We start from the raw sequence: 16,005 nt of genomic DNA on the forward strand, positions 1-16,005 counted from the left end.
CATGAGCAAATGTTTTTAAAAAGATTTTTGTATTTTAAAATATTTATATAGTATTAAGTATAATTTTTTTTAAATATTGATTAACGATTGTTAATAATAAAAAATTAAAAACATTATTTTGAAATAAGAGAGACCTAACTATTCTTATGAAGTGTTTTGACAAGATTTTTTAGATTTTACCATCATCTAATATACAAAATACTTAAGAAACTCTTTGGTTCCTGCACTCTCTCCAGAACAGGAGAAATGGTGACTCTCCACCCAGTGCGGCACTCAGACCATCATCCATGATAAATAGAAAGTCCCACAAATCTCTGCCCAAAAGACAATTGCCTTAACCAATTAGTGCTGCCAACACCTTCCATTTCCCTTGACTTTCCTCTGGCAGAAAGAACCATTACGGGTGGGTGCTCCACAAATGGATTTACTACTATCACCATAAGTTGAGTACTTTGTGCTAAAATTACTACTACTAATACTACTACTACTACTACTACCATAGTTCGAGTGCTGCCAACATCTTGCATTTCCGTTAACTGTCCTCTGGCAGGAAGAACCATTGCGGGTAGGTGCTCCGCAAATGGTTGTACTACTACTGCTACTACCGTACTTCCAATTATATGAATTGAATCTTGGATCCATGTCAAAATCATGGGATGTGCTCTTTGCATCGAATCCAGAGAGTTGACTAGCAACACTCAACCCTTTATGCTCCTCACACCTGACTCTTCCTCTAACAGGTTGCTTTGTGCAGAAATAGCCATTACCTAATTCCACCCCACAAATAGTATCGCAGCCATCATTGACAACAGGCCTATGTGGTGCAACTCCAGTTTCCACTTTTCCACGCATAAAAGTTTCTGAGGATTTTTTGTCAAAACCTGATGCATCATTGGCATATGAATGAGAAACCACATATGGCACTGTCTGGTATCTTGTTGTCTCTGAATTGGAGTTACAAATTTTCCTCCCTTTGTGCTCATCACACCTCTTTCTTCCTGAGCCTGGCTGTCTTGTACAAAGAGAGCCATCATCCATGGCAACCCCACAAATAGGACTGCAGTGCTCAATTGCAGGACAGTCCCCTGCAATCAATGAAGGCACTGTGCCAAAGCTGGGAATCTTTGATCCATTAACATTGTATTCTCCATTTCCAAAAATAACATAGCCTGAGCATGCCTTATGCATTTGTGATTTCTCACTTTTACTCAAACTCACAGAGGACCCCCTAGTTTTCTTTCCCTTGTGTTCAGCACATCTTTTTCTTCCTTCAACTGGTGGCCTTCTACAGATGGAACCATCCACTAAAACCACCCCACAAATGATAGTGTCATTCTCATTAGAGCCACCACGATCGAAAACTAACCTAGGCTGTGATCTGCTGAACTTGAAAACTTGCCACAAAAAGTTGAAGCCCTCTCCATCAGAATGTTTGCTGAATTCACTGTCTTGTGAAAGCAGCTTGCTTGCTTTGATTTTGATGCCTACTTGCTTTTGGCTGAAGGGTAGAAGCTTTCTGGAGAAAATGGCTGGTGGGGCACAATTGGATGCACCTTTATCAAGTTTCTGAAGGATATCGTCATGGCGGCGTGCACCATTAGAACCTTTATTCCAGGCATAATCAAAGGAATTGAGAAGCTGAGCTTCTGTTCTTTGAGCGTTTGCCTTGTTTTCCATCTACTTAGCATTCAATAGGGGAAAGGAAAATTACATTAAAATTTAGAAAATTAGATAGCAAGATTTAGTGCAGGCATTCTTCTGTCTATACATACTCGGAAGACACCCTACGGACAATCAGTCAAGTATAATTTGCATGCTATGTGTAGATGGGTGAAAATGTAATAAGAACATTTATTAACAAGTGCACTTTCACTGTTATTTGGCTTTCAAAAACCATCTCATCCTGTTCAGAGTCCAGAATTTGATCCTCATTGGAGTACTACTAAGAGTCCTTTCAATGACCATCTGTAATTCACATAAGACTAAGAGCCTATAACAATATTAAGAAGGAAATATATATACTGGTTCACCACTTGCAAAATTGACCTTAACAAGTTGTAAACATGTACTTTCACTGCTCTTAATACAAGTTTCTCCAGTAATTCTTACTATTTTCACCATAAAAAGCATTAATATTCACAGTAGTAATTTCTGGAAGACTGCAACTCCAAATTATAGGCAGTAAACGGCTAGGCTATTGCAGTATAATTGCAGAACAGCAAAAAAAAAAAAAAATCACAAATACAAGATCGTTAACAATTCAAATGAATGCAAACTAGAAGATCAATGAAATACCATTAGAACAAATATCTCATTCACTATGTATTAACTTATCACTGTTTTTACTAATTAAAGATACTCCAGAAAAATATAACAAAGTTTATAGCCTCCAAGGCTAAGAACCACTATTCTAATTTTTATTTTTCTAACTTCTCAAATAGTTTCCATTCAAGACTCATAAGATAGGTTAACAAGTAAATTGAAATCACAAAAAAAAAACTGAAAAGAAATATACTCACAGGAGCCCATCTGTAGACAATCGAATAGCCTCTTGAAAAAATGTCCTCAAAGCGTCCACATCCCTTTTCTCCAGAGCTACTTCTACCCAAATGAGCACCTGTACGGCCATATTGTTGGAGTCTTGTCCTGACATTGTCAGCTTCCCCAAGATAAACCACCAAAACCTTATCCCGGTCAAGCTTGCCAGTGTTTTCCCTGCTCGAGGAGCCACTACGGTATATAGCAAGCTCATAAAGCCCTGAGCTTGAATTTTTGGGAAGATTTTCAACCCTGTATCTGGCTACTCCTTCTTTCCCCACTGAATAGTCTACCCAATCATCAGGCCCGATGAGAACCTAAACACATCAAGATACAAAAGATCCAGAAGAGATCAAAGATTATAAATCAAGTTTAAATTGGATGTAGATGTTGTTTAGCAACAATAACTGATAGAAGGAAGGGAATGAATTGATGTAAGCCTGAAAGAATTCAGTAATTTATGGGGAAACTATGGGGGACAAGAGACTTTGTAGATTGAATTGAACCTTCCATTTGGAGAACTGGGAGTCGTGTTTGGTCCGCTTGTGATCTTCTCGCTTCCATCTGGTGACTACAGCGGCCAATTCAGTCGCTCCCATCGGCATTGGTTCTCCCTGGTTGGAAAACGACCGTTGTCACGTTGTCATGTTATAACAGGCGTCTGCAATGCAAAAATACAAAAAGACCAAATTGCCTACTCCTTTTTTGGAAGTTACAAAACCTTTCCCGAATTCCCTTGGGCTACAAGCCCGATCCAAGTAGGAAGTACTACAAGTTTTAACCCCAATTCTGTTAAAGAATAATCTCAAATCTAACGAGGGAAGTAGATGGATGGTGAAACATCATTAATCAAGTAATCAGATCATGGCCTTAGGCTAAGTTTGGGCTTGCGGTTCAGTTGCAAAACTGTTGTTTATAGTTTGAACTTCGGGTTAACTGAGATTTGAGGAAAAGTGATCTTTCTTCCCCATGGCTTGCCAAAAGGCCAAGATGAGAAATGAATATAGTGTAACATACACAGAGTTCATCATAGCTTGGCAAAAAGCCAAGATAAGAAATGATCAGCTCTCTCATTGTTGGCAACATGTGACAGGCACCTTAAAAGGAAATCCAAATTTTGAACGTTTCTCTTTTATAAGCATTGTTGTGCATATATGAGCTATGCTTTACCAAGATATTGCATAGATTTACTACTATGATTCTTTTTTGGGGGGGTGAGTGGTGGCAAAGGGAGTTAGTTCTAAGGGGATTTTGGCGGACATATTTATCCCTAGTGTAAGCAACGATAACATATTCTGCCCCCCACCAAATTAGAATCCTGCCTATCAAGGAAAAGAGAAAAAGCATCTTCCTCATTGTTTTTATTGCAGATAAGAGCAGCAAGCTTATGTCAAGATGTGAATGTGACTGTGAAATTCAGTTGTCTTTTTTGTGCTGCACTTATTGCGAAGCTGAATCTTTTAGCCCCTCCCTGCCTCGAAGCTGAAGGATTTAGTGACCTCAAAAGTTTTCATCTTTGTTAGTAGCTCTTATCGTTTTCTTCGCCATATGTCTCATCAAGGCTGCTTTACTTTTCCAGCATAGCAAAAAAGAGAAAAAAAAAAGTTGAGTGAATTCTCATACTTTGGTGAATAGATGAAACATTTGGATGGTTTTGATGGAATATATCAATTCTTAAAGTGGGTAATCATCAAACTAAGCGTATCATGCCATAGTATTTAGCTTTAAACGTTAACGTTTTTTCTGTGCCTTTTATTAAGATTACTATTCTTCTTTTAGACAGGCATAGGTTTGGAGCTACTCCATGCATGAATAACATGAGGGAATATCTTAAAGTTTCTTTGATTTGTATCTTTTGTAAAGGTAGTCACTCACTTCGTGTAGCTGGCTAACCTTAGGTCCCACTTCCATAAAGAATTACATTGGGAGATGTTTGCACACCTAGTTCAACCTACCTCTCAATTTACATTTTGGTTCCTCTTTCATAGTTTATATGGCAGGATCTACAAACAACAATGTCATTTTTACAGATTCAGTCATTAAGATAAATAGACAATCTGCTATAAAGTGTCATGTGATTACCCATTATTTATTTTGAATTTGGCAGAGTTGCTTTTTTCTTCAAGGTGCAGATTACTTGTTGACTGATGGTCACTTGTACAGAATTCAAATCTGCTCAAGGGAGGGAGCCAGCTATAAGCTGCTATTGTTGGCTAGAAATTGACATTTCTCTTGAAGAAAATGTGAGCAGTTATATTCAGGATGCCAGCAAGCTCATAATTGATGTTACCTATGCGAAGCCATGCCCTACCATAAGCTCTTTGTCTTCATTTGTCAGTGTGTAGGGCTCATATGTCCTACCCACACTACCAATCTGCCATGCTGTGCCATGTCAGAGCAACACAAAACAAAAGAAATTTATTTTGACGTCTGGCACAAATTTAAGTGCCACATTTAAAGAGAAGGATTAGTTTATCTATGCCCACCTGTTTATATTTAAGGTCTACTGGCTGGATCTAGCCTCAGACTCAAAAAAAGAGTTGATTACTGTCTCCGAGGAGACAGTGCCTAAAAAATGTCCCAGAATAAAATAATGGGAACTTCAATATGGGCAATAAAGAGGCAGTTTTGTTGCATCCTAGATACATAGTTAATCCCAAAATGGTGATGAAATAGTAAAACAATCACAAATGACAAACTGGGAAAATAACTATATCTTAAAGTGTGTTGTTGCTGTTCTCAAAGGAATTTGCTAGTATTACATCTGGTCTTTATCAAAAGATGAAGGTAAAGCACATTACCAAACACCGTAGCAGATTCCAAACTACAAGGTAAGAATTAATTTCCTCCCATCACCTACTCTCAACTTTCTGTCGAGAAGAAAAGGATCAAACTACATTTCATTGCTAAGTAAAGTCCACATTTGAGGGCTCCATGCAAAGTTCTAATTTCATTTAAATATGCATTTCTTTGGGAAGGAGATAGATAAGGAAAGGAAGTTTCCTCCAATCGTGCAGCTAATTGCTTACATAATTACATGTGGTTTGGTATTAAACAGACGTCGTTTCCTAACACAGATAGACCGTTTATTTTTGTCGTTTGTTTTTTGTATAATATTGGCAATTGGGCAATTGCCCCTTTCTTGTAAATTTGTTGAAAGCAGGAGGATAAGGATGTATACCGATAACCAGTTGACAAGAAGGCATCCAAATTAGGCCACCCGCTTTATTTTACGATTTCACAGGAATCAAATTCCGTTTCTAAAGAAAGCTCACGCACGTTACATGAGCTTGAAAAAAGGCAGCCTCAGTTTCTGTGAAAGAAAGCTGAGCCTGTTCTTGCAAGAGCTGATACAGGTTCCTTTATTGCATCCAAAGCTGTCTTTTTGAGAGAAAGAGAGAGAGAAGGGCTTGTTTTCCTAGCTAGAATTTAGACGTCTTTTTTTAAGAGAAAGAGCTTACTTGATTTGATAAAAGTTCCTTCAAGTGCATGTCCCCATCAACTTCTCCTTCTTCATGTCAAACTTTTCTTCTGGGCATCTCTCAGGGAAAAAAAAAAGCATCTGGGTTATTGTGAATCAGCAAAAATGCAATCTTTTCTGCTCAAGAGTTTTGTTTTGATGGAGAACTGGGATGCGGGTTTTGATTATGGGGTGTGTGGAAGGTGCTCAGGGGTTTAGTTTCTAGCTGGCTTCGGAGATGAAACAGAAGGGTACTTCAGATTTGGCTGGTAAAATAGTGGTGGTGGCTGTTAAAGCAGCAAGGGAGATCCCAAGGACTGCTCTCGTCTGGGCTTTGACTCATGTCGTCCAGCCTGGTGATTGCATTAAGCTGCTTGTGGTTATTCCTGCCCTCTCCTCAAGTAACCTACTTTTCCTTATAAACACATCTCCTTTTACTTTTATTTTTCTTCTTTCTTTTTGAATGATGATACAAGTCATTGAGCTGATTGGGGGATTAGAGGAGCCACCTAGTAGAATTAAATATTGCACTGGGCTTTCTTTCATACATTTGAGAACAAATTTATTCTACAACTTTCTTATGTTTAAGGCAAAAATTATTGTAGATGGTCCAGAGCTTAAAGTATAAACTTCAGTAGATAGAGATTTTGCCAGGTTTGGATCTTGAAACCTTTATGTCTAACAAGTGGCAACATGCAATCGTTACAACAAAATAAGTTGCCTACCAGTTTCCTCAATAGCTTAGGAAGAAAACTTTTGGCGAACCTGTTGATGGGCTTGTCCTCTGTATGTAAATGCCGCGGTGGAAAATGAAATTGCGCCTTAATACACGAGTAAACTATAGAATTCTTTATGTTTCTGAAATTATTAGTTTCCATGTAATAGAATGGGAATAAAGCATGGGGCATATATTTGGTGATGTTTATAAACTTCACTTAATTTGAGTAAATAGTAGAGAGCTCTGGTGCATAATGTTCCTTTCTTCCTTTGTTCTACTTGGCTGTTGGGTGGCTCATAACTGTTAATCTTAGCGTCTTCATGCTGTGCTGTATTTGATACACTGCTTCACAGATTATAAATGGCCACTTAGCATGAGCCAAAAGAATGAACGTTATTGACATTAACCTATTATTGGGTTGAATAACATTCTTGGCCATTAGGCTAAGATCATGTGCAGTATACTTTCTTATCAGCTTAATATGCAATTATCAGGTTCAGTTATATATAATTGCTACAACTGAGAATATGGTTTAAGCATTCTGCTGCTTTGTTATCTCTTTTGGTCTCTGCTGGTTACATTCACTTCATAGTATTTGCTGTTGATAACCTATTGAGACCTAATACATTATCAGGTAAAAAGATATGGGGGATTTCAAGATTTACCAGTGATTGCACCACTGCTCATTGGAAGTCTCTCTCAGGAACAAGTTTAGATCAAAAACAAGATATTGCAGATTCTTGCTCCCAAATGATTTTTCAGTTACAAGATGTTTATGACCCAGAGAAGGTTAGTGGATTAATTTATTTTCAGATGTTTCTTTAGTTCTTAAAGCTTCGTTCCTAGTATTGAGTTTTTATTTCCTGTTTACAGGTCAAGGTCAGGGTAAAAATCGTTCCTGGATCACCATATGGGATAGTGGCTGCTGAAGCCAAGAAAGCTCAATCGAACTGGGTTATATTGGATAAGTAATATATACAATGTAAACTTTGTTCTCTTGCATGATGTATCATATATTGATCTCAAGCCTAAGCATGGTTTTAGCTATGTAAGAATATGCAAATTACACAAGGTCTTAGTTAACACATGTGTATAGTAGCCAACATTCTCATGTTCTGAAACTTCCTTTTTCACTTTAGTTTCATTTCGATTCTTCTATTTGTTCAATTAATTATTTTTATTATTTCTATCAAACCTTTGCACAGAAGATTAAAACATGAGAAGAAACACTGCCTGGAAGAGCTGCAATGCAATCTTGTGGTCATGAAACGATCTCAGCCAAAGGTTCTGCGATTGAATTTGGTTGGATCACCTAACATGGCACCTGAAGTGGCTTGGCCATTATCATTTGAATCAGAAGCATCTCCTAAACATAAGAAAAGCAAGCATGACCAATTAGATGAAATTAGGGGGCCATTTGTGACTCCTGTGAGCAGTCCAGATCATGAATTGTCCCTGACTACTACTGATGTTGGAACTTCATCAATATCAAGCTCCGATCCTGGGGCCTCACCGTTTTCCCTCCCCGGATTATATGAGAATTTGAAGAAGGAGTATTCATTTATAACTGAAGAAAGCCAAAATCTGTTTGAATCTGATTCGGGCTCTGACAATGAGATAGATCCTTCAAAAACAATATCATTTTTCGAGCCAGGGACAGCTGACATTCGCAGTTCTGTCACTGACTCTAAGCATCTTGGCAAGGATTTTCAGAGACTGAACGATTCATCTCTAACAGCGACATATAGAGTTTTGTTGGAGAAATTATCTACATTGAATCGAGAACCTGATGTCGGGGTCCTTAATTATAGGCTTGATCTGAAGGTGAGCAAAAGTGTGAGGGAAGCTATCTCACTGTCAAGAAATGCTCCTTCTGGACCTCCTCCATTGTGTTCAATATGTCAGCACAAGGCCCCTGTGTTTGGGCATCCTCCTAGGTGGTTCACTTATGCTGAATTGGAACATGCTACAAATGGCTTTTCACAATCGAATTTCTTGGCTGAAGGTGGATTTGGCTCTGTTCATAGAGGGATCTTACCAGATGGTCAGGTGATTGCTGTAAAGCAACATAAGTTGGCTAGTTCTCAAGGTGATCTAGAATTTTGCTCAGAAGTTGAGGTTTTAAGTTGTGCACAGCACCGTAATGTTGTGATGCTGATTGGGTTCTGTGTAGAGAATGGAAAAAGATTGCTAGTTTATGAGTACATTTGCAATGGGTCTCTGGACTCTCATCTTTATGGTAAGTTCTCTTCTATCCTAATTTATTTATGACTCACTAATCTTGATCATGGACAAGCAAATAGCTAGAGAATATCAAGGGAGATGTTCCTCTCTGCTTATGAATTGAAATTGATATATTTATATCAGTTTCTCAGTTTAATGAACTTCAAAACTATTGTTAACTAACTAATTTGAGTTACCTGGAATGTCCTAAAGTCGTGCCCTTAAATGACCACTTTTATTTTCTGTTGGCTATTTATTGGGGGAATGGTGTGTCTAGTTACATAAGATGTTTAATCAATTCTTAGATTGCCTTTCAATGTAATACCTTTATAATTTTGTCAAACTTATTTCTTTTGTGGATAATGTATTTCATTCCAATCACTTGTCAAAACTTTCTTAAATGGGAAATGCTGCTTGGTCCTCAGACTGGAGATGGTTGTGTGTGAGTCTAATATGTTCCTTGTCCTCAATGGTCATTGATAATTACTCCTCTAAATGGACAATTTTCAGGACATAATCATAATACGTTGCAATGGTCTGCACGGAAAAAGATTGCTGTTGGAGCAGCTAGAGGATTGAGATATCTGCATGAAGAATGCAGAGTTGGTTGTATAGTACACCGTGATTTGCGGCCTAACAATATCCTTCTCACCCATGATTTTGAATCTTTAGTATGTCATGTCTTCTAAGCTCTATGTGAACAAATTTTCAAATTTATCTTGACCTCTGTATCTTGGCCTCAATGCACCGCCCATTCAAGTGTGAATGCTCTTCATTTTTTGTCAAACAATAGGCACATATCGTGTGTTCCTTTTATACTTATCCATTAACAGGGAATGTAAACTGACTATTGCTTCTGGATCATTTAGGTTGGGGATTTTGGGTTGGCAAGGTGGCAGCCAGATGGAGACAGGGGAGTGGAAACTAGAGTAATTGGGACATTCGGGTACACCTACATAACTTCTTTTTCATTGTTGCTTTATGATCTAGTGAAGACAAATTTATTGAGGAAAACATTCTTGGTAGGTATTTAGCTCCAGAATATGCCCAAAGTGGCCAAATTACTGAAAAAGCTGATGTCTACTCCTTTGGGGTGGTATTGGTAGAACTCATTACTGGACGAAAAGCTATGGACATAAATCGGCCCAAGGGACAGCAGTGCCTCACAGAATGGGTACGAAACTGACTTGATTTTAGGTTACAATTTTGTAGATTGGTGATTGCAGAAAATCTTTGATAAAAGTAGATTGACTTCTTGTCATTAGAGGATCAACAGATCACCTAGTTTATCTTGTCCCTTGCTTCTAATTGTATGGTAATTTCCTTGGGCAAATATTAATCACTTTAAAATTTATCATAAATTCATTGTCTCACTATTGATGTTCAAATTTGGAGCAGGCACGCCCTTTACTAGAAAGTCATGCCATACAGGAACTTGTTGACCCCCGCTTGGGGAACTGCTACACAGAGCAAGATGTTTATGGCATGCTGCAATGTGCTTCCTTGTGCATCAGGCGGGATCCTCATTCAAGGCCTCGCATGTCTCAGGTTAGGAAATTGGAATTAATATAATAAAAATCCCTTGCAAAAAACATTTATTGGATCATCATTGTTTCAATGATCATCGCAAAACCTGTGAAAAACTCACGTAATGCCAACATGTCTGAAATGAGAATTTCTACATTTGTATGTGCACCTTATAGTTTTGTGCATTGGCTATCAGCTCGGAGGCACTATTAGTTCTTTCTGTACTGGTTGCTACAAATCTGGTTGAGTTTCATGTTTAACAATTACTAGTTGAAAGATGCTTTTAACAATATTTGCTTATAAGCTTATTAAACTTCATTACTTCTAGAAACAACACCTTCCCCACCTGTTTGATTCCTAAAAACATTTTACATTAATCTTTCACAGTCTACAGTTAACTCACTCTTGTTCATACTGAAGGTGCTTCGGATGTTGGAGGGGGATTTCATCACAAATTCGACTGTCCATACATAAATTTCTGGGCATCTTCAAAACAGCTGCCGAGCTGCTGAAGCAGGTAGACTGAATATCAGCATAAGCAATGCCTACCTTTGTGTAATCCGATCTTGACCAAGGCAGAAATATATTGATAGCTACACTGCACAGAGAGACGAGTAGATAGGCAGCTCACTCTGGAAAGAGTGAAGAAGGCCTGAGGGCTAAGGCGAATATAATTTGGAAACAGTGTCACCCTTTGTTATTAACTAAGGTGAATTATGGTATAGATTCATATGGTCATATTCATATAGCTGTAAAATTGAGTCAATGTTTTGTAAATTATATCATTCTTCTCCTTATACCCATTTTTTTTTTTTAATTTTTTAGAGTTGAACCATAGTTTTATAGCACTTTTCTGCCTTTTGTTTCCATTAAATCATGTCGATCGGTGACATGCCGATTTCGTTAGTATTTTTTCTTTGTCAGTCTGTATTATGTAAGCTCAACAACTACTATGTTTTTTCTTTAAAGAATATTGAGGGAGCTTGCTTACCGTTCAATTCTATTATGTCAGCAATCAACATTCCCTTGTTTGTAAATTTCAATGGTGCAGATTAGATGGTTCACAATTCAGTCACTGTAACAAAAGAGAAAAAACATCATATTTTGTTGGAATTTCACGAATTCTTTGTTTTATAGTACTGGGCCTTTCTGTAGGGCCGTAGTCAGATAGTAATTAGGCCTTATCCATCCTCAACACAAAACTAGTTTAGCATGAATGATCCGATCCACTCACATTGAAAACTCCAAGTAGCCCAAGTTATAGCAGATTACCAACTGGCCCAATAGGCCCAAATATCTATTCTTTGTGTTTAAAAAATCCACGTGTATTTACTTCCGTACATCAAGCATCTTGTCGGAAAAACGAACGGTCTAGATTAACATGAGTCATAGTACGAAACTAACGGATAAAATCTGGGAGGAAAGACAAGATCGGAAGCATCGGGGGCGCGGCGGCTGAAAGTTGAAAAAACGAAAACGTTAAAAGGTTGAAAAAACGAAAACGTTAAAAGGTTGAAAAAGATCCGCCATTGTCGGAGAGCGAGAGTGAGAGCAAGAGCGGCAACCCATGAGTTCCCTGCTCAAGCTTCGAAAGCCCTTAAGCTCTTCTCTCACCACTCTATCTTTGCATCGCTTCTCCTCAACTCTCGACTGTAATAAGCCCTTCTTCTTTTTTTTTTTTTTCTTTTTTCAATTTTATCTATCTTACAATGAAGATTGAACAACTTGTTACATTGGTTTCTTTCTATTTTTCTTTCCCCCATGATTGTGAACCAGATGCTTTTCAGAATAAAAAGGAGGGTACGAGCTTTATACACCCAACTGCAATTGTTCATCCAAATGCTGTGATTGGCCAGGTGCTCTTTTTCTACTCCCTTTTTTTATTCCTTCTTTGATTAAAACCTGGAACGTATTTCTCTCAATAGGCATTGGTAGTTAGCTACCTGAAAATCTGTGACTTGTTTTGTTTGTTGAAACCCAGTTCTTTGTTGGCTTTTCCCTGTCAAACAATTTGCTACTTTAACAACGGCTCTCTGTTTGTTGAATTGCCTTTTGACATCTTTCCTTATTTGCATAATCATTAGTTGGGCTATGGATTGCTGTATCCTTTGTAATGATATGTATCCATCAGTAAAATTTCAAAATTTATGGCACAGGGTGTTTCAATAGGTCCTTTTTGCACAATTGGTTCTTCCGCAAAACTAGGAAATGGATGTCAGTTGCATCCTTCAAGCCATATTTTTGGAAATACTGAATTGGGGAACCACTGCATTTTGATGACGTGAGTTTCTATTTGGTCATTTTTCTTTTTCTTCTTCTTTTTGTGTTTCTGTTAGAAATATATTTATTTTATGTAGTATATTTCGTAATTTATGTAAGTCCTAAAACTTTATCAGGCAGTGGTGCTGTTGTTGGTGATGATCTTCCTGGGCGTACTGTAATAGGATGGAACAACATCATTGGGCATCATGCTGTGGTTGGTATTAAATGCCAAGACATGAAGTATAAGGTAACTTATCTTCTTCAGTGTTTGATGCGTAATCCAATGTATGCTTCTGATGGCTAGTAATGACGAGCATGTGTATGTTGATAGCAGCTGTGTACTATGTTTCAAAAGTTTAATATTTGAAAAAGATATGACCACTTATGATCATATTTCTGTGGTTTTAGTCAGGGGATGAATGTTTTCTGGATGTTGGAAACAACAATGAGATCAGAGAATTTACTTCAATCCATCGATCTTCAAAGTCAAGTGATATAACGGTAGATAAGCATATAAAACTACCAGCATTATTTGTCTTTATATATTGAAGTCATAAACATGTGTATGCTATCCATGCATTTCCTCCCTTATCTAACTAACATGTGTAATCAGGTTATTGGTGATAACAATCTTATCATGGGGTCTTGTCATATTGCACATGACTGCAAAATTGGTAATAATAACATATTTGCGAACAATACTCTCCTTGCAGGCCATGTCATTGTGGAGGTAACTCCCTTGTCTACCGTTTGCTATAGAAAATGTCTTTCTATATGTGTCTATCTTAGATTACAGTGTCTGCTAAATTTGATTCAAGTGTTACAAATGTAGGACCATGCGCACACTGCAGGAGCAATTGTTGTTCATCAGTTTTGTCATATTGGCTCATTTGCTTTCATTGGTGGTGGATCTGTGGTATGACCTCTAGTATCATATGTGCCCTACACTGCAAAAAGATGCTAAATAAGTCCTGTAGTTCCATAATCCAGCTGTAGGGCCGTTTTATCATATAGCAGATGACTTACAGACATTCCTTTGCTTTTACAACCAAATTCAACTTTGTTTCCTGCATGAAGGTTTCACAAGATGTCCCAAAGTACATGATGGTGTCTGGAGAGAGAGCTGAGCTTCGTGGTTTGAATTTGGAGGGTCTTCGTCGTCGTGGATTCCTAGTCACAGAGGTTGGTGAAAAGATTCAGCAGTTATTCTGATGGGTTCATAGTTTACTTCCATCATATTATTGGTGTGGGATGGAAAAGACTTTCTTTCAAAAAGATCGTTCTCTATAATGTAGTCTTCCTTTGTTTAAAATTGCATGTCATGGTCTTCTGGATTTTGCTTGAGGTTTTTGGTTACCAACATAGTATGCAGGTGGAATTTCAGAAAACTATTCAAAGTTGCATTCGCTTTTTCTCTTATTTCTGCCTCGAGTAGCATTTGTGTTCAAATGTATCACCTTCTTATGATTTTTTATGTTTGATATTGGCCACAAGACCCACTGTCGTCGGTTTAAGGCATTATTATGGTGTGCCTTTCTCCAAAGTGCATGTTATGGAGTCTAACTCCAGCCAAGAAAATGTTTATTGAGTATATTTATAGAAATGAAAGACATGGTAAGATAAGTTCATCCTATAATGTATGGGTGATATTATGTGGAAACTCATTGGATATGGAGTTAGGCTGTAGTCTATCAAGATTGAAAGATTGTAGTTTCTAATGTATATTTGCTTCCGTTGCTGTTCAAATCAACATATACTATCCAGATGTTCAATTTTTTAAACAAACATAAGGTATAGAATTTGCAAGGAAAAATTATATGTGAATGCTAGTCTTTCATGTCCTTTTATTGCTTGGAGGATGTCACAGGCAGCTTCTTGGAATTTTGTTTGAGCACAATATTGTTATTTTTATTCTGCCTTTCCTTTAGTTTGTTAGATTGTTCATCACTTATAGTCTATACCGTTGATACATGGAGATAAGTTTCTACTTTGTTGTGATAACTCCATTCATTTAATCTGGTCATGTGTTTAAAAGTGCTGTACATTTTTCTTTTTGGGCAAGGTTCTAGATTAAGTGTCTGAGAACAGCTTACAGAAAAATTTTCATGCCCGGTGACACAAATTCTATGGGATTTGATGAGCGTCTTGCTGAAGTGGTAATACCCCTCTCTCTCTCTCTCTCACACACACACACACACACACACGCGCACACACACACACACACATTACAGACATAAAAATATTCAAACTCATGTTTAAGATATTCTTAAAGAAAGTTTTAATTAACTTTGTAGGAACATGATGAAGATCTGGGTTGTGTTCCTGCTGTATCTTCCATGCTCCAGTCCATTCGTGATTCTTTTACTGAAAATCGTCGTGGAATATGCAAATTCAGACAATGGAGCAGTTCTTGAGAGCATTGCTGGAGTGAGTTTCAGTTTATTTATTCGCTTTGTGTGTTTGTATGTGTTTTTCATTACTAGTTACTTTTTGGTCCTACATCAATGGCATCTAAGAGCTAGAGTGAGAACGTAAGCTAGATATCCATTCAGTTGACAGTGGCTTTATTGTTTTGGTGTGGATTCAGTTGAACTTGTTTTTGGGTGCGCTTTCTGCTGATTTTATATGACAATTGTCACAGTTTCAAGCTTTACAGCACCAGTCCGAGAAAGCTCTGGCTTGTTCCACAGAGGTTTGATCTGTAGTTCTCAGATATAATACATATCCATTGGTTAAAGCTGCTATTGGTTCAACCACATTCAACAACACCTTTGTCAGCCAATCGGCGGGGATATAATCCGTATTCTTATCAAGCAGATTTCAGCAATCATATTATTTCTCACGTACGGGTCCTCATCCTCTAGAATACAATTTTGGAAACGATCTCTGTTACTTTCTTTCCTTACTTTCTTTCAGTTTGTGGATATGTACCCCATGACCAAAATTTTGCCTGATTTGGGTTCCATAACGTTCTGTTTCCAAAGTCGCCTTTTTCTTGAACATAAAGAAATGATGTATGGTTTGTTGAAGATAAATGAAGGGGGCTTCTGCTCTGCAGCTATCTTAGAGCATGAACTCTATTCGGAATGCTGAGTGAGAGAAAAGGGTTGTAAATAACCAGCATATTCTGGCCTAGGTATTAGTTACAAATTTCGTTTGAATAAATTGTTGAAAAAAAATAATTAAAACGCTAAGATTGATGATGAAGAGGAAATTGTACTTTCCGAACGTGTACCCTTTCCTTCATGGTCTCCATGCCATTTTCAGTGATGAAGCA

The 16,005-nt window shown here is 37.7% G+C and overlaps 3 protein-coding genes across 8 annotated transcripts; 2 read left to right on the forward strand and 1 right to left on the reverse strand.

The window, feature by feature from the left end:
- Positions 1-90: 90 nt before the first annotated feature.
- On the reverse strand, positions 91-3,210 carry LOC110410717 (protein EFFECTOR OF TRANSCRIPTION 2-like). Its single transcript, XM_021420576.2, has 3 exons — positions 3,045-3,210; positions 2,520-2,855; positions 91-1,677 (listed from the first exon to the last, which is right to left on the reverse strand). Exons 1-3 carry the CDS (start codon positions 3,141-3,143, stop codon positions 343-345), a joined length of 1,770 nt encoding a protein of 589 aa, XP_021276251.1. The 5' UTR covers positions 3,144-3,210; the 3' UTR covers positions 91-342.
- A 2,337-nt stretch (positions 3,211-5,547) lies between these two features.
- Positions 5,548-11,503, forward strand: LOC110410670 (Protein kinase superfamily protein). 3 transcript variants are annotated; one of them, XM_021420495.2, is made up of 10 exons: positions 5,548-6,399; positions 7,351-7,505; positions 7,590-7,684; positions 7,922-8,805; positions 8,890-8,955; positions 9,450-9,610; positions 9,809-9,885; positions 9,966-10,113; positions 10,338-10,487; positions 10,887-11,503. In XM_021420495.2, the coding sequence occupies exons 1-10, from the start codon at positions 6,237-6,239 to the stop codon at positions 10,938-10,940; spliced, it is 1,953 nt and encodes a 650-aa protein (XP_021276170.1). In that variant the 5' UTR covers positions 5,548-6,236; the 3' UTR covers positions 10,941-11,503. The 3 variants fall into 3 exon arrangements, with proteins under 3 accessions (XP_021276170.1, XP_021276169.1, XP_021276168.1); XM_021420494.2 differs by having other exon boundaries at positions 5,551-6,399; positions 7,925-8,955; XM_021420493.2 differs by having other exon boundaries at positions 5,555-6,399; positions 7,922-8,955.
- A 452-nt stretch (positions 11,504-11,955) lies between these two features.
- Positions 11,956-15,803, forward strand: LPXA (bacterial transferase hexapeptide repeat-containing protein). Of its 4 annotated transcripts, none has more exons than XM_021420505.2 (11): positions 11,956-12,118; positions 12,243-12,322; positions 12,623-12,747; positions 12,867-12,975; positions 13,137-13,229; positions 13,342-13,458; positions 13,561-13,644; positions 13,806-13,910; positions 14,798-14,884; positions 15,023-15,155; positions 15,347-15,803. In XM_021420505.2, the coding sequence occupies exons 1-10, from the start codon at positions 12,034-12,036 to the stop codon at positions 15,140-15,142; spliced, it is 1,005 nt and encodes a 334-aa protein (XP_021276180.1). In that variant the 5' UTR covers positions 11,956-12,033; the 3' UTR covers positions 15,143-15,155; positions 15,347-15,803. The 4 variants fall into 4 exon arrangements, 3 of the variants coding, with proteins under 3 accessions (XP_021276180.1, XP_021276179.1, XP_021276178.1); XM_021420504.2 differs by having other exon boundaries at positions 15,370-15,803; XR_002444680.2 differs by lacking the exon at positions 15,347-15,803 and having other exon boundaries at positions 14,791-14,884; positions 15,023-15,084.
- The last annotated feature ends 202 nt before the right edge of the window (positions 15,804-16,005 follow it).

The sequence above is a fragment of the Theobroma umbraticum genome, unplaced genomic scaffold, assembly GCF_002168275.2.
Source record: "Theobroma umbraticum cultivar Fairchild unplaced genomic scaffold, ASM216827v3 scaffold_56.0, whole genome shotgun sequence".
Classification (NCBI taxonomy): domain Eukaryota; kingdom Viridiplantae; phylum Streptophyta; class Magnoliopsida; order Malvales; family Malvaceae; genus Theobroma; species Theobroma umbraticum.